This window comes from Artemia sp. Qi Xiang Cuo, chromosome 9 (assembly GCF_049724085.1).
Source record: "Artemia sp. Qi Xiang Cuo chromosome 9, ASM4972408v1, whole genome shotgun sequence".
NCBI lineage: Eukaryota > Metazoa > Arthropoda > Branchiopoda > Anostraca > Artemiidae > Artemia > Artemia sp. Qi Xiang Cuo.
Genome location: NC_142802.1, coordinates 37763691 through 37790443, shown reverse-complemented (window position 1 = coordinate 37790443; position 26753 = coordinate 37763691). Strand labels below are relative to the sequence as shown.

The following is a 26753-nucleotide window of genomic DNA, read 5'->3' as shown; positions in this document are numbered from 1 at the left end:
AATGAAGCATTCTATCTGACTGAACCAATTCTCTGGATGAAAAACATTGCTTAGCGTTGAATCAGCGTCAGCGTTGTCGAGAGAAATACCAGGTTAAGTTTCTTCATACCAAATCTCCCCCCCCCCTATTTCCATGTTTTACAATATAGTATATACAGAGGAAACTGACAGATCATGTACAATGCACAATTGTCCATTAAAAAAAAAAAATCACACCAGGTTCGAGCCCCTGGGATTTTTCCTTTCCTCATTATATTGATGGTTCTAATTGAGCAATACTAAAAAAATTCTTTGGTTAATGTATATAAAATTAAGCGTCTGTTTGCGCACTGAATATAACTACTGATTCTAGAAACGTGAAAATTCATTGCCAATTTCTTTGCAAGCTTTTCCAAATTCCATCTCAATGTCCCGATTCCGAAATGGTTTGTAGCCAAATATTGTTTGCTATACTATCAAAATAGTTAATCAATTAACTATTCTTATTGAAATACCTGTTATCACCAAATCCCCACCTAACAACTATGCCCTACATTTATCTGAACCTGTGCGATTCCTTAATTGAAAATTCCCCTGGCACAAATAACTCCCCACAATGTGTTTCTTCACAAATATATCCTACCATTTTGCTGAACATTTGAATCTTTTCTGCTTACATTCGACACATTTTCGAAAGTAAATTCAGACCTGGTGCTTTTAAAATAATGTTCTGAAAGGAAGTGTAATATTTTGTTTTCTCATTGATGAAGAGAATAATTTAAGTTATTCTCTTCATCAATGATTTCTCTAGAAATATTAAAAGTCCATTTTTTAAAGCTTACAGGACATCGAGTTTATAGGAACATATTGTCAAAGCTACATCTGCTATCAGGCTCTTGGCCTAGGGCTGATGGGTATTGGGGTCCACTGAAGCTAGTTTGCTCTGCTACGAAGTAGGACACTTCTAGATTTGCTTCCAGAAAAAACTTGTTTGTCACAAGCGTCCCCAATACCAATGCAGAATCAAGTAGCAAGCTGTACCGAAAAGAAAACGAAGAGAATAATGTGTATTTTTACTACTATTGTGACGATAAAATAAAAGTTCAAAATAGGGATGAAATCCTTTTTAATAGACAGTGTATAGAAATTCACAAAAATAAAAGATATTTCGGTCACATATACAGTGACCGTCATCATTAGTAAAACTTTTACTACCAGTTTTCACTGATTTCTTACTACTGATGACGTTTTATGTCATCAGTAAAAGTTTTACTACTGATGACGGTCACTGTATATGTGACCGAAATATCTGGTATTTTTGTGAATTTCTATACACTGTCTATTAAAAAGGATTTTATCCCAATTTTGAACTTCTATTTTATCGTCATGGAAAGGCAGTGTGGTCTCCGAAATTATCTACTATTGTGACAGTAGCGAACACAAATTAAAAAAGACAACATATAACCACGGTTAAAAGTGGACTTGGGAAAAACATTATCCTTTTATTTTCAAATTAGAAATAATGATGTCAAATAGTTACGAGACGTAACATTTTCTTCAAAACTAGGTAACTTTTTGAAATAAATAAATATGCCAAAAATGATTACAACGATTCTTTTGCCGTTACTTCAAGGAAATTCGAGGACTGAAACTTTTTTGATTAAGCTTCAGTCCAATAGTAAAAAGACTAGGGTTACATTTAATATAGCAGTGCTTAGCTTAAGTTCAAAAGCAGCTAAACTGCCTGGGCAACTGGATTATAAGCAAACTATGAGTCGTTAGATGGTACTTGTCTGGAGGACCAGCTTAAGCTTCCAGCATTATATGTTTTCCATAATCTTTAGGCCACTTCACTGCGACAAATCATGAATCTAGTAAAATCACGATACTTTTGATGCATTTATTCAGGTAATACAAAAATTTCAAAATAAGAGTAGTTAAAGTCAAATTCTCAATGCAAAGAGGAGCGTAGTAGCTGCTCCTGCGTTTGTTTTAGCGATACAGCTAAAAGCTTTGCCTGAGGATCGGCGAAGCCATAAAGATGACTCAAAAGCACCGGTAGTTCCACCAATAATGTGCCATACATAGATCGCCTGAAAAAAAATTACATTTAAAAAAAAATCACAGTTATATTCTAAGATCGAAATCTTAAGCAAAGCTAAAACTTAACCTTTAATGTCTAACAGTTCGTGGTAACGAAATGTAATTAAGGAGCGACCCGGCTCAATAGTAAACTTTTAAAAACGGAATTTTGATAACAATAGATACATCAAAAGAATCAGATTTGTATGCTGATTTAAAATATTAAGTTTCATCAAGTTTAGCCTTACCCATCAAAATTTACGCGCCTGAGAAAATTTGCCTTATTTTCGAAAAAAGTGGGAAACAGCTCCTAAAAGTCATAAAACCTTAATCAAAATCACACCATCAAATTCAGCGTATCAGGGAACCCTACTGTAGAGACTTCAAGCTCTTATCCGCAAAAATGTAGAGTTTCATATTTTTTGCCAGAAGATAGATCACGGATGCGTGTTTATTTGTTTTTCTTTCAGGGGTTATCGTACAACTCAGTGGTCCTAGAATATCGCGGGAGGGCTCTTTCGAAGGGAAATTAAAAGTTCCAGTGCTCTTTTTAAGTGACCAAAAAATGGAGGGCAACTAGGCCCCCTCCGACGCTCATTTATTTCCCAATGTCACCCGATCAAAATTTTGAGATAGCCATTTTGTCAGCATGGTCGAAAAATATAATAACTATGTCTTTGAGAATGACTTAATCCCCCAAAGTCCCCGGGGGAAGGGCTGCAAATTACGAATTTTGCCCAATGTTTACATATACTTTTGGTTATTGGGAAGTATACAGACGTTTTCAGGGGGGATTTTTTTCTGGTAGTGGGGGTGAGTAGGTCGGGGGTTACGTGTGGGGATCTTTCCATGGAAGAAGTTTTGATGGGGAAAGAACATTGCTATGAAGAGGGCACCAAATTTCCCAGCATTATTTAAAAAAAAAGATCATAAATTAAATATAAAAAAAACAAGTTTTCAACTGAAAAACTTTTCAACTGAAAATTTTTCCACATTAAAACTTAAAACGAATAGAAACTATTACATATATGATTGAGTTCACCCCCTAGTTAATACCTCGCTCTTTACGCTAAAGTTTTCTTAGTACTTTCATAAGAGCTATTTACTCTAATTAAGGCCTTTGTGATTACGGGGTCATTCTTAAAGAATTGGGAAAAAATTCGAACTTCAGCGTAAAAAGCGAGGTATTGACTAGGGGCCAACCCGGACAACACCGGGACGAGTAAAAGAAAATAAAAAAGGACAATTTTCTCCTTGTGGAGCAAATAGGGAAAAATGCAAATATTTTCGCTAAGCCATCTTCTGTGCAATAAAGTTTAAATTAATATAGAAAAAAATAATATAGAAACCCAACTTGAATTAGAAGGAAAAAAGGCATCGATAAGAATGAAGAATTAAAAAACCAAGGTGAAAATGAAAAATCTAAAAAAACGAAAAAACAATAATCACTCTTTCACACGAAAAGGAGAACAGTAACTGGGTTTAGCAACATCAAAGGAAAATTACATACACACATTCAATGAAGAATGAATCCTCTTAAAGACTTTTCATGCCGCTAACCTCCTATTCGGCCCTTTGGATTTGATCTTTTTTTAGTAAGAGCGGCCAGCTTCAATAGAATCATTTGTTTGATTATTACGTCTAACCAGCGTGGTCTTAAAATTTTGCCATCAGGATGAGGCTGATCTTTTCTAGATCTTTACTCGGTAGCATTTCATTTAATTTCAAACAAAGAAAAACCAAATGAATACACTGGTTACCAATTGAAGGAGCATCAACTTTTGGTGAAATTTATAGCACCAAAAATAAAACGAGAAACGCTTAACGGCAATGAATGCAAACTAAAGAGAAATTTTTAAAGTCAAAGCATCGAATCACATTTATATTTATCGATGTAGATTTGTAAAAACAACCAATTAAAAACAGCCAACCAATAAAAGGGATTTCAACATACATTTTGGGACTGGGATTACGCCATTTGCAACCATATCCTCCATGGCAACCTATTAAACTGCTCATTGAATGAAAAAAAAGAAGCAGAAATCGCCTTTTTGACCATCCATCTGGGGGTAATGAAAAGCAGGTTGTAAAGAAAATTAGAGATTCATGAGTGAGAGCATAGAGTGAAGGTTTGAACAGATTGGGATGAAAGAAGAGCATACACAGGTGTGTTAACCTCATGGGACTTGGAAAGGGCAAATCTCCAGCATTTTTATTGGGGGGAGGGGGGCAAGAGGGGTCCATATCCGGATAGTCAAAGGACATGGGATGTATAATAATTTTTTTATTCACATTATTAGGGGGGGGGGGGCAACTGCACCCCCCGTGCCACCCCCAAACAACGCCTCTGGACTTAGTGTTACAAGGAGTTGTTAGTGGTAGTAACATTATTAGGGTAAAAAACAACTTCTAGCGCAAATTGTTAGAGTTTAAACTTAATTGTGTTACTTGGTCATAGTATATTATTCAAATTTTATTTATTGAAAAATTGGCCTAATAGATTTTGTATGTTTGGAGTAATCAGAGAGAAGCGATTCCTTTGATGTTAATACTGGTCTCAAAATTACTTTTTTGTGTTTCAGTTACTATTGCCATGGGTCACTTTTTACTTATAGTTCTTTCATAGTTATAGTTCTTTCGTTTTTTCAGAACAATAAATCAGCCAAGCGTGAAATTTGACATCTTTAATCAGCTGGTATTGGTCAGAGTTCCATAAAGACTTCCTCAATTAAAATGGCTGAAAAGCTGCGATAAGTTTCATAGCTAAACATACCACTGGCGTAGCTTACAGTGGTTCACAAACCACGAATTTGTAGTGTAATGAAGTCACTAGTGCTATAAATCACTTTAAGAACTAATTGATTGAAAACTCTAAGTGGTTAGGTTTTACTGAAGTAAAAATTCTGCGAACTACTTATTACATAATACTCAAGTACAATAATTCAATGGTTGTTAAATATGGCTTGGTCCAATTGCTTTTTCTCATTACTAGCAACAATTCTGACAAAAAAAAAGATTGAAACAAACTTAGCATCAAACATATTCTTAGCAACATCAATCAAGTTTAAAGCTGGATTCATAGGAGATTTCGCTTCTTTTTTTGCATCTAAAGCCAAAAACTGCAGTAGTTTTTGTTTATCCTATCAACTTTTGAAGCTGCGACAACCCTAAAAGTCATACAAAATCTGTGTATGAAAGAAGATAAACTGGGAGAACTTACCAAACATGATATTCACAAAGAACAGTTTTGTTTTCTTTGAGAGTTCAGAACATTCAACAGAATAACTGATTGAAAATTACCTTCCTTTTTGTAAAAAAAATAAAGCCTAATTTAATATTTTCTCAACCATAAACATGGTATGCTCCGTTTGTGCCAAAACATATCAGTGAGTCACGAATACGCGAACGGATACAACCAAAACAAACACTACATTTCTGATCTGAATTACTGCGATTCTCCATGCACACCTTACAAATAAAATAACAATAAAAATCGAGTTTTTACAACTACCCTAGTTATGGTAAAATTGGAAAGTTTCATAATTTTTGTCGGGGTTTGTTGAAAAATTTAATGCACCAATTTCAGTAGAGTTTCGAGCATACCAAAATAGGACAATATGGCCAACTTCAATTCCAAGAGCCAATGCCAATAACGCTTTATTTGATTTTCAAAATACACATACATCTGACACAAACTGTAGGAAAACGTTTAGTTTTTTCTACTGGTATTTTCTTCGGGTTCCGTTTGATTTAAGAAAATAAGAATTTGAAGCCCTGATCGTGATGGGCCCTGAGAGCAATTAGACGCGGTCTCTAGCCTGGATTAACGACGTTTGAGCTGTATTAGATTCTATATCAACAGATGTTGTCTCAAAGACAATTTAGCTCAATGTTTCAAACCGGTCCAAGGATTTTTATCGGTTCTAAGAGCTGTTTTCAACAGCATACTTCATACAAAAAGTGCCAATCTTCAACGAAACATCAAAACCAATGAACCACTTTGATCTCAGGCGTCAATGATATCTTACTGAAGCTAAAAGACATCTGAAGCTAAAAGACATACCATGCGCTAGTAAATCCACTATCGCTGAACGCCATCTATGATAAATCTGATGTGTCAATTAAATTCAATCAGATTCTTCATACAAAAAATAATAATAATAATAAAAGAATATTCAATTAAATATTTGCTAGCAGTGGCATTTTGAAAGAAAAATTGACCAATGAGCAAGCTGAGTTATTGGAATCACGATTTGTAATATAATGCCTGGAAAGAAGACAATAACATAAAATAGACTTAAATACATAAGTAGAAATGTTACCTTTCTGGTGCAGGCACTGAGTTAGGATTTTCAGCGAATATTTTAGTAATGCGGTCAATAACAGTTACTAAATGATGAGGTGCTCCTTCAGCTTTCCATACATTATCTCGTGCAGAATGAACTTTTACATAAGCTTTGTAGATTCGAAGAAGTGGGATGCCTAAGAATAAAGTTATAAATGGGAATAGAGCCTAATATGAATAAATACAATATTTTCAACTTCAAATTTTCAGAGAATCACAGTAAAAAAGAAAAAAAATCTGGAAACACACGATCCATATCATTTTAAGCAATTTCTTGAACACAATGTTGTCACTCATGAAACAATGAATTTAGGATGTAATCTTTTTATTAGCATGAAAATTTGAAGGTAAAAACTAAATATCGTTATCAGATAGATACAAAGTTGTTTTTATTAAAGCAGAATATGTATTTAGTTTACTTCTCACACTATAGTAAGTCAACAAAAAGACTTAATAAAAATTAATACAGGCTAAAACACAGGCTTCACAATGCAATACGCAACTGAACATATATTATGCGCTCAAATAGAGTAATTGCGACACTACTTGTATCAATTTAAGAAATTGTGTATACACTTCAATTCAGGATTTAGCAGTAAAATCTGAATTGATTAGTGTTAGAACTACGTGTTTACACACGTCTAGGCTAAAGGCAGAGCAGTGAAGTCAAACATATGATTTAAATGAATTCAAGAGGAAAATAGCATTGAAAGTGCCTCAAGCCGGCCATAAAAGCAGATACGTTTTAACGTTCCTACAGATTTGGTTGTCCCAAGTCTATAATTCCCCAAATTAAGAGAATTTTTTTAAGGAATATTCGGGCCAAAAAGTTTTAAAGTATTTAAAGATGGGATTAAACACAAAAATGTTCTTAAATCAAGTAATTTAAGGAATTCTTTTCTTTAATGACTTTAATGACGATATACTTATGTAATGAATTTAATGACAGTACAGATTAGAGAGACATTTACAAGCATACTTTCATTATATTTGCTGGTTTGTAAACGGCCCAAAAGTAGACAGATTGTTGGCACATCAGTTGTAAGGAGATACGCTCCTATCATCACCGCCACTTCAATGCGAAAGAGACAGAGAAGGCTAGACTACATTAGCAAGGATCACATCTGTGATAATCCCTGTGGGGGTCTTATCTAAAATGATATTTTGCCAAAAGCTATCAATTCTGATCTTCTCCAAGGCAGTAGTATGACAAGAGACAGCAAGAATTACCTTACGACTGAAAATTCAAAGTATTTGTCTCATCCAGCAGCCATGCAGCTCAGAGAAAATATGACCAGAGTCCGATTGAACCTCATTTTACAAGGCATGACTCAAGTATGTTTAAGTAAATCCGGTATATACCGGGCATTTCGGCGCTACCAACACATTTTTACTACCGCTACTACTACTAATAACGACTCACTGCACCACCAAGCCATATGAGTCCAACATAGCGACGCACACTCCTCCTCTTTCCCAATATATTTAAAGCCTCCCTTTTCACAACCCCCCCCCCCCAACAAAATTTGGGGACGACTTGCTTTTCGTCTGGCCTTAGATGGTTGGCCTAAATGGACGATCTTTGGCAACCTGTCATCCTTCATCCCCAGAACGGGCACTAGCTATCTCAACCTTTCTCTCATTATAGCCATGGAAAGCGGGATAGAACCACATTCTTCGCACAGCTTACTGTTTGAAATACGGTCAGTCAGACGGGTACACAAAACAATCCGTAGACAATTCCTCTGGAAGACATCTATTAAATACACCTTCGTCTTTCAAAACACCCACAGTTCTGAACCATAATTGACCACTGTTAACACTGTAGCTTCCAATATTCTAATCTTGGTTCACACCTATCTTCCTATTTTTCCAAACTTCCAACTGTGAAAAACGCTCTGGGCCTTGGCTATTCTACTTTTAATATCTTCACTTCATCCACCATCTTTACTTATAATACTACCTAGGTAAGTGAAGCTACTTACTTGATCGATCCTCTCGTTACCCAACCTCACCTCTTCACCTTCACTTATTCTCAGTCTATGCGACTTGATCTTCTTAACATTAAATTTCAAGCCTATTCTTGCACCCTGAGCTTTCAAAACCTCCAAAAATGTTCACTTTGTTAACATTTTAATCTAGGGCTCTCAAATCATCAGTATAATATAAGTATAGGAGAGTTTTACTTCCCCATTTGATTCCATGCTCTTCCATAGTCTTTGCCGCATTTTTCATGACAAAGTCCATCCTTAGCTCTCTATATTAAACACCCTTCAGTAAGTAGCTTATTTCTTGGAGCACACTCCAATATCAGGATACCCCTTAAGGACATTCACCATATTATTTAGAAGTTTTTCAGTTCTGTACTAGAACAATTTCGCCGAATTTGTTTGAAAAGAGCACCTGTAGTTTATCAGACGTGAGTTTCTTTCTTTTTTTTTGTGTCGCGCTTGTTTTTTTTTTCTTTCAGCTTTTCACATAAATTTCTTGGATATTTGAACTGCTTAATATATTTACTCCTTTCTCTTATTTTTGTTGATAAAAGCTTCAGGATGTCAAGCCGAAATCTTCAGACTTGTATTAGTATTTACAGAACTTTTTTTTCTACGTTCCCTGTTTTAATTACAAGTTTTACCCGCTATTACACTGCAGTAGGTGGAAAGTCACCGAGATGAATCTTTTACTTGGAATCTAAAAAAAAAACTCATCAGAATCCCAGATAAAGAAAGGGCTGTGAAAATTTCACAGCAACAAGGAACGGACTAAGGAATAACACACACTAAAAAAGCGACAGAGAAGATAAAATTATAAGAACGACTTTAAAATCACTTCTAAATCTTGGAGACAAAAATTTAAAACGTAACGGCATTCCCTTTATGATTTCATGGCTAGGGTTTTCTTCTGTTTAGAAAAAAAAATATAATGAGCTGAAATATATAACAAAGAAGAAGAAAAAACAACATACCAGCTGAAAGTAAAGTATTGGGAAGCCACAAAGGTTCTTGATACTGAAATTGAACTGCGTACAATTCCAAGGTCTTGATTACATGCTCTGGAACGTAATAACTGAATAGTTAACAATAAAAAAAAAAAAGTAGTCTTAATCTCATTATTAAATAAAATCACAGTAATACACGCAAAGTCTAAACCAGAAATTTATTTAGGGCACAAATGAATTTTAATAATTGAAAGCTCAACCGAGAAAACTTCATAACTAACTTCTTAGGTAATCCCTTAGTAGAAATCCCAGTCTTTCAAATAAATCTAATTCAATCCAAGACACTTGCGGTGACAAAATCATTTGGGCAGTAGGCTATTTCATCTAATTTATGCTGAGTCGTAAAACTAGATAAAATATATTTCTTATATATTAAGCATATTTCTTTACATTATTTTTTTTATTTCGATAGGTCTTATTCACAGTCTTTTTCTTATTCCTAAAAATGGTTTTCAAAGTTAATATGCGTCATTATTATGATTTTTCCACAAGAAGACTAGGAAATACCTTAATTTTCATGAAGTAGCCATAATTCACGAATGACTGACATAAATAAACCAATAGCAAACAAAAATGTTTAGATGCAATGACATTCGTGGTAGTCAATCTATGTTCTCCATCTACTAATGGGTGACACAAGGTTTGATTAGGTGACTGGGGGTTCTTTGATCCTACTTTACTTTACTTTATCATTACGTTGGTATCGTAGATTTTCGTATCACTGACGAGATTTTCGATTTGAATATATTACTTATATGTGCAATGAAGTGTGTTTTTTTTCAAATGCCTAAAAGTAAATTACACTCAATGTTTAAGGAACAATGGTAAGGAACAATAAAACTTATATATCATAAAAGTAAAGAATAAAAGAGAATGACTTCCTTTTAGTATTCAATCTTAATTTGTTTTTGATAAAGTATATTTCTTCAAGATAATAACCAGGGGTTTCCAAATTTGAAAACCCGGCTTGTGCCCTAAACTCAGCGCTTAAAAATTTATATTCCTATTTGATGATTCATATGAAATTTATTATTTGTTTAATGCTCCTCAAACAAAATTGAATTTTCATTCCAGTTGTTCACGCTATTTAATCTCCTCCTCGCCAACAAATTTTTTCAAAATTTTATTTCGCTGTCCCGAGGATTTGACTCTGAAGGTTTTCTTGCAAAATATCATATTATTAGCTACAAGGCTTCTACAGTAGAAAAGGTTGAAAGCTATTGACCTATGTCAGGGAAAACAACTTATATACTCCAACGAGTTTCTGGAAGCTAAAAATAAAATCAACACTACATGATGCTATTTCTCACCTTTTGCATGAATATATCGAACAATAATTATATATGGCCGTTGCCCTGTTTTCAGTCCATGCATAGAAGATTTTCGAGTCTTCCAGACCAAAAAAATGAGAAAAAAAACACGTACAAAAACAAAAAAATAATAAATTTACAGCGAAAAATAATATAAGCCTTAACGTGATATCTTTAAACAACGTCCCATTGATTACTATTTTTTTAGTAGCCAACGTGGTTCAAGAAACTACAATTTTATTTATTTATACTGTTTTTTCATGAAATGAAAAACTCTGATAAGTTTAGTCAAAGTCGTCACATTAAGGGTGTGCAAATAACCACAAAACAATTTATATAAACCTCAAACTTACCCAATGGAAAATACTGCTCAGAAGAAGCATACTGACGAGCAAGACGCTTTAAGGCTGCACCTAGGACTGCCATTTTAGTTGAACTTTCAGCATTCCCAACTTTGGCAATTTCTAGATAAAAAGACAAAGATATAGGCTTTCACGCAGGTAAAGAACACAAGTAGATTACGGAGACATAAGCAAGAAGAGGCTAAACCATATTCTTTTGCTTCCAACACATTAGCATCCTAAGACTGAAAGAATAAATGTAATTGAAAGGTATGTGCAACAACTACTTAAAAAAAGAAGAAGGGACTATCCAAAGACAGCAGGGCGTACACAACAAATTTGAACAGCATTCCAAAGGAAAACAAATACATGCTCTAATGATAGAAAAACGTTTACTGAATATTCCAAACTGTTTTTTAGATCTATAGGTCAACTTTTAAAATTGCTGAGCACCCGGCTCCGCAAAAACAAAAACAAAAAAAAACAACAAAAAAAAAAAAAAAAAAAAGCAACTGGAAAAAATTAAGGGTTAATTATTTTCTATCTTATCTACTTCCAAGCTCTTAAGGTTTTATGGTATTCTTGGCTTACATTTAAACTTTTAATTATATCGTGCATCACACTATATTCCAATTTGTGTATAAAACTTTCGATAAAATAAAAACAAAATTTGACAACAACTTTTAATCTGAAAAATCCTGTAAAATTACTTTCAAACGTTACTTTAACGAAACAATGGTTAAAGTTTATTTTATTTAGCATAATCATCTAATTGAATTTAGTCACAACTGAATTAAAATTGACTTTCAAAATAATTATACTTTAAAATTTTCCAATGTGCGATTTGTTGCACTAACTTTTACTTCCCAAGAAACATATCAAGAGTTCAATTGTTTTTTGTTGTTGTTTTTTTAGCCACTCAAAAGCTTTACATGTCAGTTAGGCCCTTCCCAGTAAGCTCCTTTCAACTTTAGCTGAAGTAGCAAAATATATTGTTGGGTTGTTAAACCCGCTTTTGAATCACTTAAAAAATTGGGATGATCTTCGTCACAAAAAGTTAGCTGAAAACCAGCAATAGCATTTCTTGAACAAAAGCTTATAATAGCCTTAAAAAATTGTTCGCTCAAATTTAACATTATATCGAGTCTAAATTATGACGAATTGCACATGTTCTGATTGTCAATACCAATGTTTGTCAATATTAATGTCAAGTAATAAAAAAAGAAAACGACTGAGTAGACACTCAGTCTAGCATAGGTGAGACGCAACACACCTTACAGGTTTGGATCTACCTGAGCCTCCAACCAAGATAGGACAGTGGAAAAATTACAGGGACCAAAATGAAAATACGCTCAATGCAAAAGAAGAAGTCACAACTAATAGTCAAACTTATATAGTCACAACACCTTACCTTTGTCAAAAATCTGGGACCAAATGCTCATAATAAGAGGCGGATCTTGATGACCAGCACATTGCATTATAGCTAATTGACATTCAGACAGACCAAATGGCTCTGCGAAATCTTCATACAGCTAAAGGTATATATAAAAAAGCTTCAGTAACTTGATACATCATTTTGTTTAGAAACAAAACATTTAGTGGTCTATACTTAGTATTAATTTAGCATTCTTGCTCTTAGAAAGCAGCACCATAAAATTCTGGAATTCACTTTAAAATAATGTAAAATACTTACTTCTATCGTTTCTAAATGCGTACCATTAAACTTTATGCAGACCCTTCTAGATTCTTTTAAAACAGTTTCAAGAATTTTAAAATACTTCTTTCTGGAGAGTGGGGATACTAAACTAATACCAAACATTTCCCTAAAGTTGCAAATCCACAAAACAAAAATGGCCTATTATTGCTTAATTATTACTTAATATAAAGACAGACAAAGACAACACTACAGAGTACCGAAAAATAAATCAATAAACAATACAAATAATAAAAAACATATTCAACATAGAAATAAAAGACGGAAAAGATAACCGTAATCTTGATGTAAAGACCTAGACAACGGATTACTAACTAAAACGATACACCGATTTCAAAAGCATTTCAACAACTAGTTTATTAAGACAGAAAGGAGCATTAATGACCTGGAATCTTACCTGTTTTTATGAGGGTGAGGCAAAAACAAAGAAATCTTACATACCAAAAATATGTAACTCTCAATTTTTTATACTCTTTTTTTGGAGGAGACATGCTAACCAAGAAATAAAAATACTACCGGAGTACAAAAAAAAACTACAATCTGCAAAGGCCATTTCAGTTAAATCGACTATGGCTTGGACGCACTTTTTTCATAAATTTAAGCGTTTTTTAAGTGAGAATATTGAAGAAAGAGTTGAACAGAAAAGATGTCTAAGCCAGTTATTATTTTTTGTCTTAGACAGCAAATAACCATTCGAAAGTAGGAGAAGATTTAAAGAAGAGCCCTTAAAACACAAAAACTCATTCTTGACAGGGTTTGCCGACAAACATATTGCAGCTAGTGACTCAATAAGGGAATGAATATTACTTTCAAGACAATGACGTATTCTATTAACCCTTAGAACGCCGTCCGCATAAGCAACATGACTCAGACCAATATAACCATAATACACGAAATTTGACAAAGAACGCAACCAATTACCTAAGAATTTTTTTTTAAATATATAGCGCAATACTCCACCCTGTTTGACGCTTTTTTGAAACGAAATCTGACCAGAAATGCTATTTTGTCACCGCAGAAGAGCATCAAGTTTGAATACCAATACAACTGACGGTTTAACACTTATAAGAATTAATGGAATTTGACCATAAAAATGAACAACACTGTCGAAAGCACCAGCAATGTCAACAGTGCAAAAGTATGGTGCATTTTTCGGTCGATTTGCCTGCTTTAACAACTCCCCCAGAATATAATGAGGGCAACCAAATCTTTTTAAATCCTAGTCGGTAATCTGTGAAGTCACATTTTGTAGTGATCTCCAGGAAGAAAAATATGTTCATAAATCTCACTTAAAAAAAGGAAATATTAATTGGACGATAATTATTACAAGCTGATAAATCCTTACTCCGTTCAAGTACTAAACTAACTGAACAAGATAAAAAACTATCTGGCACAACAGATTGAGAAGTTCATATTTGAAAAATTAACTGAAAATGACTTTAAAAAGGAAATTCATACAAATGATCACATTAAATGCCATCAATATGCAACTTCTTTACGATTTCAAGAGCCATAAGGATATACCTAATAGAAACCGAGAGCGTACGCTGCTGAGACACTCGTAAAAAAATTACTTAAATGAAGAAGACTGAAATATGACTGAATTGTGTTATTAAACTCTGAAAAACAGATCGATAATGGGAATTTAAATCACTTAGCTTGAGAGGTGAAGCAGAAACTGGTGAGAATTTGTCACTATTACTCACACTTTTTCTACGACTTCTTATAATGAGGATCATCTAATTACTTGAGACGAACATCACGGAGGCTTCATTTAAATTCCCTTTTTGGCTTTTGCTTCAGAGGAAAGAATACACGTGAACTGCACCGGCTACAATCTATCCGTATTTTCAATCAAAACTTGGCTTTTTGTTTTACCTTTTTAATTTGTGCGCGATCACCCCCCCCCCCCCCATTGGTATCCTCGTATTAGTACGGACATGACCAAGAGGAACACCGGTTATACCAGCTGACTTCAGGCACGAAATCACTTGGTAGCAGTAAGAATTTAAATTTATTCTTGCAGTCACACTAAGGAGCACAGAGTATACAGAAAAAAAATTCAATGTCCGTTTTACTCCATTTATACGTTTCGTACCAGTTTGCTTGATTATTGTCCTGTCGTGTAGAAGGGTTAATAGGGACAGATATTGAACAAAAATTTGGTAAGTGATCATCTTTAACTTTATCTTCATCGACGGTGAGAATAAACTCAGGAATAAAGGAGCAGAAAACAACAACATGATCCAAGTTTGACTTAGCGCCTCCTCTATTACGCATAAGTATAAAAAAGATTTTTTCAACAATAGAATATCAGTGAGATAGTGAGTCTCGCAAGATTTGAGAACGGTCTGAGTTATTAAGGTCAATGTTCATATCTTCGCCAATAATCCATTCATTTCGTTTTTCTTTTGTTGTCCATCAGATTAATCTTTTTTATATTTGAATACCGCACTACAGCTAATAGTGAAACAAGATCAATAGAAACAAAACTAAAATGCAAAAACTTACCGTCGTAACATTGAAAAATTCAGAGTTCAGCCGGCTAATTGCGTCACGTACTTGGGGTATGTGACTGGGTAGCTGCATGACACTTTCAAGAATCTAAAAGAGGAGTTTTACATCATCATTTTAGATATTAAAAGTAAATAATATTAAATTATATAATGAGTTTCATAGTCGCCTTGTACATGGGCGACGTAAGTCTCTTCCAAAGGTGGAGGTTTTGATTTACTCGTTTGATTCACAACTGATTTAAACCATTTTTTTTCTTGGATATTTAAATATATGTCCGTCTTAGCAAAGTTCCTCCGACTTGCTAAACTACACTAATGAAAAATAAAATATGGTCTTTCTACTCCTATCTGATATTGATGAACCTGCCCAAAGAGTGAACACTTCAAAAGAAATCGAAGATTAATTGAAGAAGTGAAAAACTGGGGGGTCAAGTGAGCTACCTTACAACTGACAGTGAAAATAAAATAGAATCACCACATATAGATAAGATTGGTTTCTGAAAAATCAAGAATTTTGAAATAAAATATTGTGCGACTTGTTATTCCAAAAGCAAACGTTGATTCTGGTGAAGTGATGATTTTTTTAAAAGTAAGATAACTAAATCTAAGCAGTTTGAAAATTTATCGTGTTCACAAAAAAATCTTAAACAAGGACAATTCATATGTATACATAAACCAATAAAAAAAAAGAAACTTTACAATAGGTACGGCATTTTCAGGGGGAATTCTCGTAAAGAATTGGTAATCTTGGACCAGCGCTGTCACGTACAGGAACTATTTCTACTTCCAGCACTACTAACGTAAAAACTCCAAAGGGTACTGACTTGACCTTTGAAGAAAATATTCTATTACTCGATAACTGGGATTTCATCTTACCCATCTATCGAATAAAATTTTTGAAATTATTGAAAAATGTGCTGAAAATATGTCAGAAACCTGCAAAAATAGGAAGAATTTTGTTTATTAGTTGATTAACCTAAGTTAAAGATCAAATGATAAAATGAATAATAGCATGCAGATATTTTTCTATCTACTGAAATATAGTCCTAGACTACAGCCCATCCCCAGCACCAGCCAAAAAGTGTTCAAGAGGAGGGGGAGGGGAGAAGGTTGCAGCCTAGAAAAAATTCAAAATCTAAAGAAGATCCATTTTTTTTTCATCAAAATATCAAAAGAGGTATTCTTCAAAATCTGGGGAGGGGGTGTCAAATCTAGGAGCGCAATTGCTTCTCCCTTCGATTGGTGCCCTTTCAATCAATGTAAAAACAGGATTTTCCTTGTTGTTCAAGGTGGAAGACTGTAAAATTCCCGTTAAGAGTTTTTGACAATAGCAATTTTAATGATGTATTCTTATTTCGATTTGATGTCATTTTTAAAAGGTCCCAAATCTTTCGTAATCGCAAATTACTGTCCAGTTGAATCTGAATGAAGATTTTTTTTGTAAAATAGTATAACATAGGAAATATTTTTCGCTAGACAGTTTCTTAAAAAAACCGTTTCTGAACTTTGGTTACAACGGGTAACTAACTCATTACTAGATTGCAGCTACTGTTGCAACCATGATTTACCACCACCAATACCCCCCCCCCCCCACAAATCGAAGTGAATTCACACAAATGTCCATATTCCTAACTTGGGTATTTATGTAGATACATATCTGGTCTTCATTGATGAAAGAATTTACACCCATTAGAGTTCGTACCTGAGCTTGAAGCCGGGCAACATCCATTTTCTCTTCTAATTCGTGAAGCAAATCTCCCTGTGCCGACAACGGACCAATATTCATAGAACCAGACTTCGCACACACAATTGCTCTAGACAAATATTCAATACGCTGATTAAGACTGAGTTGAGAGCTAAAAGAAAAAAAGAGAATCAATATCAGATATAAATAGAGAAAAGCTACAGATAAAGCCCGGAAGGAGTAGACAGGACTCAAGACCATTTAAAATGGTCCACGACCAGAACTATTAGCCTATTACTTGACCTTTATAGTTTTTCATACAAAATAAATTAAAAATGAATGCTGTAACCCTCCCGCCATGAAGAATTACGTTATCTGTGTTTTAAAGGCCTGCAGGGATATCATATTGAACTGATAGATATTTTCAAGAACAAAAATTAATCCATAAAGCATTAATATCATTATTGACTTACAAATAAATGTCAAACTACACATCAAATAATTGCAATTACTTTTTAGTCAAGAATCTATCACATACTGATGTAAAAAAAAGTTACATAGACAGAATTGGGGTTACAAGCCTTTCTCACGTTCGCACTACTTTAAGTCTCACAACAAGCTCTTGCAACCCCAGAGCATATTGTATTATCTCCCAGAAATACTACTTTATTTAACACTTAATTGTGGCAGAAATTGGGTACTCCTAACTCAAATAGCGAGGAAGACCACACTGCCTTTATTTATTTTATTCATTACTTTATTTTATTATTTTATTAACTTCGCTGAAGTAAGGATGCTGGGACTGTTTTAAAATCATTTTAGTTTTAATGGTTGTATGTTTTTGTAAGTATCTTTTCTTTTATATATTTATGTTTTGCTGAGGACGGCCCTTGGACATAGGGTCGAATATTCATTTAAATATATAATTCAACTATCTTGCAAAAAGAATTCCCTATTGTTCTTCCTGTTGTTGATGTTTATACTCCCAACTCACCTAACGTCAATCAACGTTGGCACTTAAATTGACCATATTGAGCAATCTTTAGGAAGCTGTTCTGGAGAAGATTGTTGTTTACCATCCATTAAGAAACTTTGTGAGTCTACTAATATTTTTAAAGCCTAACTTAGCCAGAACCACCGAAAAAAGTTTTCAAGGTACGGAGCCTGGGTGTCTAATTCGAAGTATGTCTATCCAAATGACACACACGTGCCAACACAGGGGAGGAGGCTACACTCATGGTATGAGCTATAGATGACTCCAAAAGTCATGTACTTAAAAGTCTCCAATAGGTCGTTTTAAAGTTAGACCTCCTAGCCACAGTTATAGTCAAATCAAAACGAGATGAAAACAATTACTTACTTATGAGTATCAGCAAGTTGAGCAAGAACTTTGGACGCAGCCGCAAAATTTCTTTGATTTTCATAAAATTTCCACAAGAGGTCCATCTTCAGTGGTACCTCGGGGTGACAATCTTTTTCACGGAGAAGATATTTTTCCAGGAAGGGAGATCTGATCTGGAATGATTATTCGAACATTAACATCGACTATTAAGTGACTTAATAGTCATGACTCATTATTTAATAAAAAAATTAGAGCCATTTGAAAACAATTTAGAAAAACTAAGTAGAGGAAACAAGAAGCAAAACAAAACTATCAAACTCAGAAAGTAAACTTCTTATTGATCATCTAACGTCAGACTACTTTAGAGCATAAAATTGTGTCATCGCGGTCTGCAATAAACCATTCTGTAACTATTTTACATTTCTAGGATATAGTTGCCGAAAAGTTGATCTGACAATCCCAAATAATGATTTTTTGGTTTTTCATTCACATTTAAGTTTTGATAGTTTCTACACATATAAACTTCACAACCAAAAATAGACTGAAACAAGTCCAGTTATGATCCAACATATAGGTGGGAGTAGGGATGGGAAGGGGATCCAGAATTTTTTCATTTGCATATTTAAACACACGGATTGTCAGGTCTAAACTAAACTAGATAGGAAGTAAAAACCCATGTCTTACGGATGTCAAGACGTAATCAGACCTCTCTGAGGGAAAGGAAAACGTGTCCCTTAGGTCCGTCATCCGGAATTCTAGCGTAAGTAATTGCCTGACCTCGACTAAAATTAGCGGAAACTAAGTTTATGCCCAAGCCATTCCTTTTGGGACATAAGAACCCACCTAAAACCTTGTTGTCAGGGTATCTAACAATCTATTATTTGAAAAGAGTCAGTCAGATCTCAGCCTCCCTTGACGGAAAGTAAGAACAAATGCCATAGTTGTACCTTTTCCGGGAGCATGCTTGTCTGACCACATTTGGGGATAACCTGCTTTTCTCTCCATTTCACATTGGTGGCAAAAAAGCAGGATCTTAAACAATCTTTCCTTTTTTTTAATCCGTACTAGCCATCTTAACCTTTCTGTCATTACAGCCATAGAAAGTGGAATCGAAGCATTATTTTCGAACATACTATTACACATGGTGGCAATTTTTTTCACAGAGAAGATATTTCTTTCCAGGGAGGGAGATCTGACCTGGAATTACTTTTCTAACATTAACATTGACAATTGTGTAATAACTTAATAAAATACAAGATAAAATTGAAAACAATTAGTAAAAAAAACTGATGCCCCCCCCCCCTTAAAATAAGCGTTTACACAATCACTTACATTCCCACAATTTTTTAGAAAAGGAGTATTTTAGTCATCAGACAATTATCCTCATTTGAAACATGTATTTATCCAATTATACTGTGCAATGTAGTTTTGTCCAAAGAAAGTTTAGTAGTGTTTCGGAGCAGCACTACCGCTTTTATAGTTTGTAAAGCAGAGGATAAATGTTCCTCTGAACTTACGATGGCTAAATTTTTAATAGTTTTCCAAAAAACGAAATTACTTTTTTTTTTTTTTTTAGCATATTAAGTAGAGAAACCAAGAAGCAAAACAAACTATCCAGTTCTGAAAGTTAACTCCTTGTTGATCATCCGATGCCAGGCTAGTGCAGAGCCGAAAACTGTGTCTTTTAGCCTGAGATAAAAATTCTGTACCTCTTTTACGTTTCTTGGAAATGGTTATGGAAAAGTTAATCTGACAATTGAAAAATGTGATTTTATGTTTTGTTTTTCATGCGATTTTAAACTTTGATCTAACTTTACATACATATAAATCTCAGGACAAAAAGTAAACTGAAAATAAACCAAGATTTCAGTTTTCTGGTTAAGATACAGAGGAAGAACTGACGAATACTAAATCTCAGGTTATGAAAGATGTTCCTCATATTCTGCTTGACACATTGAAAGATCGCAGAACTTTAGAATATAACAGCGGAGTAATAGTGAGTGAAATTTATAGTTTTATTGTTTTTCTCTTGAATGCAAAACCAGTTTTTAAAAAATGAGTAGAAAGACTACAAAAATACACTTAAGAATAATTCCGTCCAATTCTCTCACGTTCATCTTGATGAAAAAACATCTTTCAAACCGCATATTGATTTGATTCAAATGAAGGCATGCAAGAGTCGTGGTAGTCTAGGACTTTCGTGTTTCTTATTGTTCGATAGCATGGAATACCAAATTTTCCTTCTTCCATCAAACCGCTTTCTAATGATTAAAATAGAACAATGAGTCTTATTCGGGACAATAATCGTTTGGCAGTTAAACCGATACTTGATCCTCCTTTTTTCTCCAAAAAATCTAAATTTAATTTTCATAATATAAATGATATCAAGTTACCCCTTACGATCTGCATAAGTTTTTCGCTGTCCGTAACTTGATATTTTCCCTTTGGTGTACACCTGCACTTGTATTACATACCCTATGAGAAATAGGCATTTCTGAGATAGCCTGGAGGCTGTTTAGTTTCTCTTGGGTGCTCATTTTTTTTTTATCCAGGGACATAAGTCACTCAAGTTCTTTTTTTCTCCAGTTTTTTTTTGTATTCAAGTAAAACGTAAGAATACCATCCCTCTTTTATAGGCCACGGAGCCTTAGCGGGTGCAAGTATCATGTGTTCATTTATAGAGATTTTAATCATGAATGAAAATTATATTGCTGGAATGTGTCTTTGCCGTGAAGCTAAAAATATAGAGTAAAATCAAAGCAAAAGCAGCGCTGTTTGAAGCTCCTCTTCCTGGTGACGCTTAAACATTTCAATAAAATTCATTAGACGCAATTTTCGGATTAATAAATGAAATTTCTCCAGACCTGAGAGGAGCATCAATATTTTAGCCCCTTTCAAAACTCTGAGCAGAAATGAAAAAGACAGGAAAGAAAAATTAAGCCAACTTTAAAATTATTGTAAAATGATTTAAGAATATATTCAGACAAATTACCCAATAAAAAAAAAAAACATGTAATATGGCACTATAACTCGCGAAAACTTCGTTTTGGGAGGAAATTCTTTTGACATTGTGCAATGGACAGGAAGCTTCTGAGAACACGTAAACTGCACCTCACAGAAAATACGAGAACAAATCATCCATGAAATACATATAGGCCAGGTTGATTACCGGAGTTTTAATGATCAAATATTAGTTTCCTATTTTCCTTTTTGCATTCAAAGGCGACCCATAGGAATGGGTCACCTTTGGCAGTTTTTCGGCACTTGTAAGGAAGAGTGTATTTAATTTATTTCGTAGGCTAGAAAGTCAGTCTGAAAATTAATTATGGTTATTATAATCAGTTAAAAATGTTCACCTTGTTGTGTCTGTTATTTATTTGCCTCCGAATAATAGTTCTTACAGCCGTGAAGATACATGGGAATTGATCGAAAATTAAACACAGATGTATAAAAGATTGTACCCTTGCCGTAATTTAGTTTTTCTAGGAGATTTCAATGCATATACTAGTGAAGAGGACGAGTTGCAGGTTGGTGAACCCCTTGTAAATGAACCAGGTCAGAATGTTTGCTTGGAGAATGAATGTGAGTATGTTTTCCCTATTAGGAAAAGTATGGATAGGTCTTGAAAATTAAATAGAGGGGAAGGAATATAAGAAATTTTTGTAAAAAGGAAGGGTTACTAATAATGAACGAGAGGTTGGGAGGATTTTTTGGTATGGGTGATTTTACTTGTTAAAGTGATTTTAGCCCAACTTTAATTGATTATATTTTATGCGGTTTATCTCTCTGGCCCCGGGCGGTGGACCTCAGGGTCCTAGAGTTGGTCGGATCTGACTATTTGCCAATGAGTATTAAGCTGAGAGCGTGTATTCGACGGTCTGAAAGGGTAAATGAAAGTTCTACGAGTGAGGAAACGATTCGTAAACCAGTTTGGATAGCCAAGGAGAAATAGGAATTGGTTAAAATGGAACTAGAAAGTGAGGAATTTCAGAATGATTGCCATTCGATTTTGAATTTTTCAGAACTAGCTGAACTGGATCAAGCTGTTTCGGTAATTCCAGATGCAATTTATGAGAGCATAAGGTCTTTACCTCAAGATAGGAAACATCCGGCCAGAAAAGATGAGGGTTTTTGGATGAGGAATGTAGACAGAGAAGGAAGAGGTAATTAGGGTTTTAGGTTACTTAAAGCAACAGATCCTTTGGATCAGAAAACGAATTTGCGCAGGCTAGCTGAATATAGAAAATTAAGGTCAGATTTAGGCTATCATGCATGTTATTCTCGGATGACATAGCTCTTGTGTCGGATAGTAAAGATAATCTTCAGAAGCAGTTAGATATAATCGAAAATTATTTAGAAAACAAGGATTTAGAGTTGAACGCTAAGAAGTCAGTAGTATTAGTATTTAGGAGCAAAGGAGACGCGGATTCCGAGGTTGATTTTATTTTGGAGGAATGATGTTAGAGGTTAAAGATGAATTTGTACATTTGGGTGTTAAGTTTAGTGCATAAAGGGGGATGTTTAGGCCCATAGAAGATAGTAATTTAACGGGTAATAGGCTAATAAATATGCTTTTGAGAAGTAATTTAGGTCAGCTAGTTGACGTGAGGATCCAGAAAAGAGTGTTCCAGACAAAAGTAGCTTCTAGTCTACATTGGCGTTTTGAGGTTTTGCTAAAGCTGCTAAGCTAGAAGTAGTTCAGCTAAGATATTTTAAGAGAATTTTAGGCTTGAAGGATTCATTTAGTTCAGTGGCACTGAAAGGAGATTTGGGGCTTTTCACTTTAGGAAGTGTTAGATTGGTTAGAATGGTGAAATTTTAGAAGAAAATTATTAGGCTACCTAGATTTCGGTTTCTTTAGTCAGCTCATTTGGTGAGTTTGAAAGAAGGTAAACGCGATTTTTAGCCAAATCAGGTGAAGAAAATACTGTACCTTTTTGGTATCTTGGAGATGTGAAACGAAGGAACAAACCAAATGGGAAAGCGTTTAAGTATGGGAGGAAGTCCAGCTAACCCTAAAAGACCAAGAAATCCAAGAGTGGCAAGCTCACAAGGACCAATCTATGACTTTGAGGTTTTACTCCCAAGCTAAAGAGTGTTGGGGGGGGGGGGAGAAGGTTTATTTTAAATTTGGGTTGAATAAAGAGGTTTTTAGGTGTTTAGGTGTTGTTAGTAAGAGGGGATAGTTTGGGTTTAGGTGAGAGAACGACATTTTTGGGAGTTTAGGCTGGTGGCTGGCCCATATTTTTGCCCTATGTGTGAATGAGAACTTATCTCATTTTGTATCCGAGTGTGAAGAGCTATCTGAGTTACGGAATGAATGTTTTAGACGAGTGTTTGGGAGTGAATGCTAGTTATTTCAGCGAATGGCTGAGACGAATGCAAGTGCTATTAAACAGTTGTGTATGTTTAATCGCTATGGGATTAAACATGGGAAATCATGTTTAAGGGAATAGGTTGCTACGGTTCTTATGATTTGAATTTTATTATGATTGGTATTTGTTGGTTAAAATGTTGAACCTTGGTGTGTTTCTTTTTGTCTTTTTGTTGTACTTTTTTTGATTTATTTTATCTAAAGTTGTAGTTTGTTCCTGGGCTTTGTTTGTAGACTGTATTCTGTGTTGCTATGGCCCGCAGGCTTTTTGCAATAACTTTTATGCAATAATATTATCTTATCGAACCATTTCAACATCCATGTACATATTTTTCTTTACCCTTGTTCTTTTTTCTACAATTGCATATTTTTAGATGCTTATTATTACTTTATATATACAACGATGTAGAAAAACAAGAAGAAAAAACAGAACAAAATAGTGCTCGTGCATAAACACAAGCAATCCAAATTTCAAAAGCGGATTGGGAGAACTTTCCTTAGAGAGGCTTATCTGGAACTTCAAAATAAGTGCTTTTAGATCCATACATCCTGACTTTTTAAACGTTTAGTCATACCAAGCTAAAAAACCTTGCTAGTGGTTATCAGATCTTCCTTCCTCCGGGTCTTCCTTGTCGTATTTAAGATATTTTCTGTCATAAAAAACTTGCAGCGGAGAAACAAGAACACTGTTCAATTTCTTTCTATAAATAGAGATTTTAGTTTAACTGTCGGTAACGTTCGAACTTTTCTTAGAAAAAAAAAATGGCAAATCAGTGATGGTTTTGAATATTACTTTCCATAGCATTTCCCTTCCAACAATGAACAATATCCCCTAGTGTTATTTGAAACATAAATTTGTTATAATAAAAGCATACCTGTAGTAGTTTATCTATTAGCCCACGTTCAATTAGCCACCCATAGACAGCCACATGACAAAGCTCATCATCCGAACGCAAGACCAGTTTAAGCATATTCTCAACCTAAAATAAAAAATTAACGAATAAATGAATAATCTAGACAGTCAAAGAAATTGTCTATATATATATATATAATATATATATATATATATATATATATATATATATATATATATATATATATATATATATATATATATATATATATATATATATATATATATATATATATATATATATATATATATATATATATATATATATATATATATATATATATATATATATATATATATATATATATATATATATATATATATATATATATATATATATATATATATATATATATATATATATATATATATATATATGTGTGTGTGTCTTTTTGTAGTAATTAATTTGTTCTGTGGTGGCGTAGTGGGTTTGATCTCAGCTAGGTAATACGGGACCCAGAGTTCAAACTTAGCTGTAGCAACATACTGTAAGGACGACGCAAGGACCAAAGTAATCAAAAAGCGTCGTTAATCCAAAACACACGCATAAAATATATAGAATAGAATTGATAAGTTTCCTATTTTTATTTTTGCTAGTTTTGCGCCCTGCTTAACTGAGGACCATATATTATTTTTCTTGTATTTTAATTCAGAGTAAAAAAGGCACTAAGCACTACACAGCGAAGCACCTTCGCAGAGGCAGACTCATAGGAGGAGGGCGGACGTTCAAAGCTTCCCTTCGTTGGGATCCGGTATTTAATTACATTAATACAAAATCAATTGTTTTTCTTTTAGGTCATTACATTATTTGGTCCAATACGGGATGTCACAGTGACGACCAAACTTTTGAGCGACAGAGTGACCTTCCAGTTCACAAAACTTAGTGTAGCCTACCAAACAAAGTGGGAAAATAATAAATTTTTCGGTTTAAATCACACTGTTGTTTATTATCTTTAAATTTACAATTTATTATTTTGTGTGAACAAATTAAAAATATTCGAATCAGAAAAACCTAGTTTACTATGAGGAGTGGTACTTTTTTTTCATCAACAATTTTCTGATCTTAGACTCGTACATTGTAGCGGCCATTCAAATGCAAGTTGTCCAAATTTTCGTCAATCAACCAGCTCCTGATGAAAGGTCACTTTGAAAATCCATTAATTTCTTGTACGCTACGGCGCTGTCTTCTTAAAAATGTTGCATGACACAAATAGAGAAATCTTCAGCATCAATATCTACAAAAGGAGACGTGACGAACTGCGCTATCAACGAAATGTTTTTGAAGTCTTGTAAGTGTAAAAAAAAAGGATTTTTCAAGTCTAAAAGAATTGCAAAATGTTCTGTGTTGTTATAAGGAGGCTGTGAAGGCCAGAGGTTGTTTAAAGGGGAGGGGAGGGGTATAGGGTGCACTTGCCCCGGGCGGAGAAATTTCAGGGGTGCAAAATTTCAAATAAACAATCTAACGGTTATAATAATTTTGTAATGTTTGAAATTTTATTTTTATTAAAATTAAATAGAGGGCACAGTTGGCAATGCGTATAAACAAATTCAACCCGAAAATTTCATTTCTCCCATGTCTTCATTACCAGTTCTTGAAAAAAAATAAATAGCAATGAAAAGTAAGTTCCATTAAGTTGTTCCACAAACTCCAAGATATGAAAAAAAAATAGTTCAACACCGACAGATTTCCTTACAGTAGCCTATAGCTGTGTTAGAATTAATTGTGCAGTATGGAAATGAAGGGGTCTTTGCAAACGTAAGAGTTGCCTATCAAATATTATTAGCAATTGCAGTGTCAGTGGCCAGTAATGAGAGGTCGTTCACCTTAGACCCTTCAAAGCCAGGAATGGCGCATAGGGCGTCTACGAAACCTCGTCAGACATCGCGGAGCTGAGCTGCAGCCCTGACGTCCTCCCACTGTGGTTGTATAGACATATCCCCTCTACTCAGATCCTGTTCATACTGCCGTCGCAAGGTGTGTCTATGTCGCCCCCTTTTGCGCCTCCTTTCAGGGCATCACTCATAAAATGTAAACGGGAGTCGATCCTCTTGTATATGAAGGACGTGGCCAAGGAAAGTTCATCTCCTACGTTTCAGAATGTCAGTAGCTATTCATTGACCGGTTCGCCGACTAACTCCTATGTTCGTGACCTTT

General features: G+C 34.3%; 1 protein-coding gene across 5 annotated transcripts in view; it reads right to left on the bottom strand.

Annotated features, from left to right (window-relative positions):
* Positions 1-1865: 1865 nt before the first annotated feature.
* The window catches only part of Nup154 (nuclear pore complex protein Nup154), a 170765-nt gene continuing 145877 nt past the window's right edge, over positions 1866-26753 (bottom strand). For all 5 annotated transcript variants that reach the window (XM_089094519.1, XM_089094521.1, XM_089094520.1 and 2 more), the window contains exons 19-27: positions 24561-24665; positions 18330-18484; positions 16988-17141; positions 15281-15373; positions 12467-12587; positions 11068-11178; positions 9372-9458; positions 6384-6543; positions 1866-2072 (exon numbers count right to left, since the gene is read on the bottom strand). In XM_089094519.1, coding sequence (XP_088950645.1) covers positions 1931-2072; positions 6384-6543; positions 9372-9458; positions 11068-11178; positions 12467-12587; positions 15281-15373; positions 16988-17141; positions 18330-18484; positions 24561-24665 — 1128 coding nt within the window. In that variant the 3' untranslated portion in view covers positions 1866-1930. The remainder of the gene's footprint in view (positions 2073-6383; positions 6544-9371; positions 9459-11067; positions 11179-12466; positions 12588-15280; positions 15374-16987; positions 17142-18329; positions 18485-24560; positions 24666-26753) is intronic.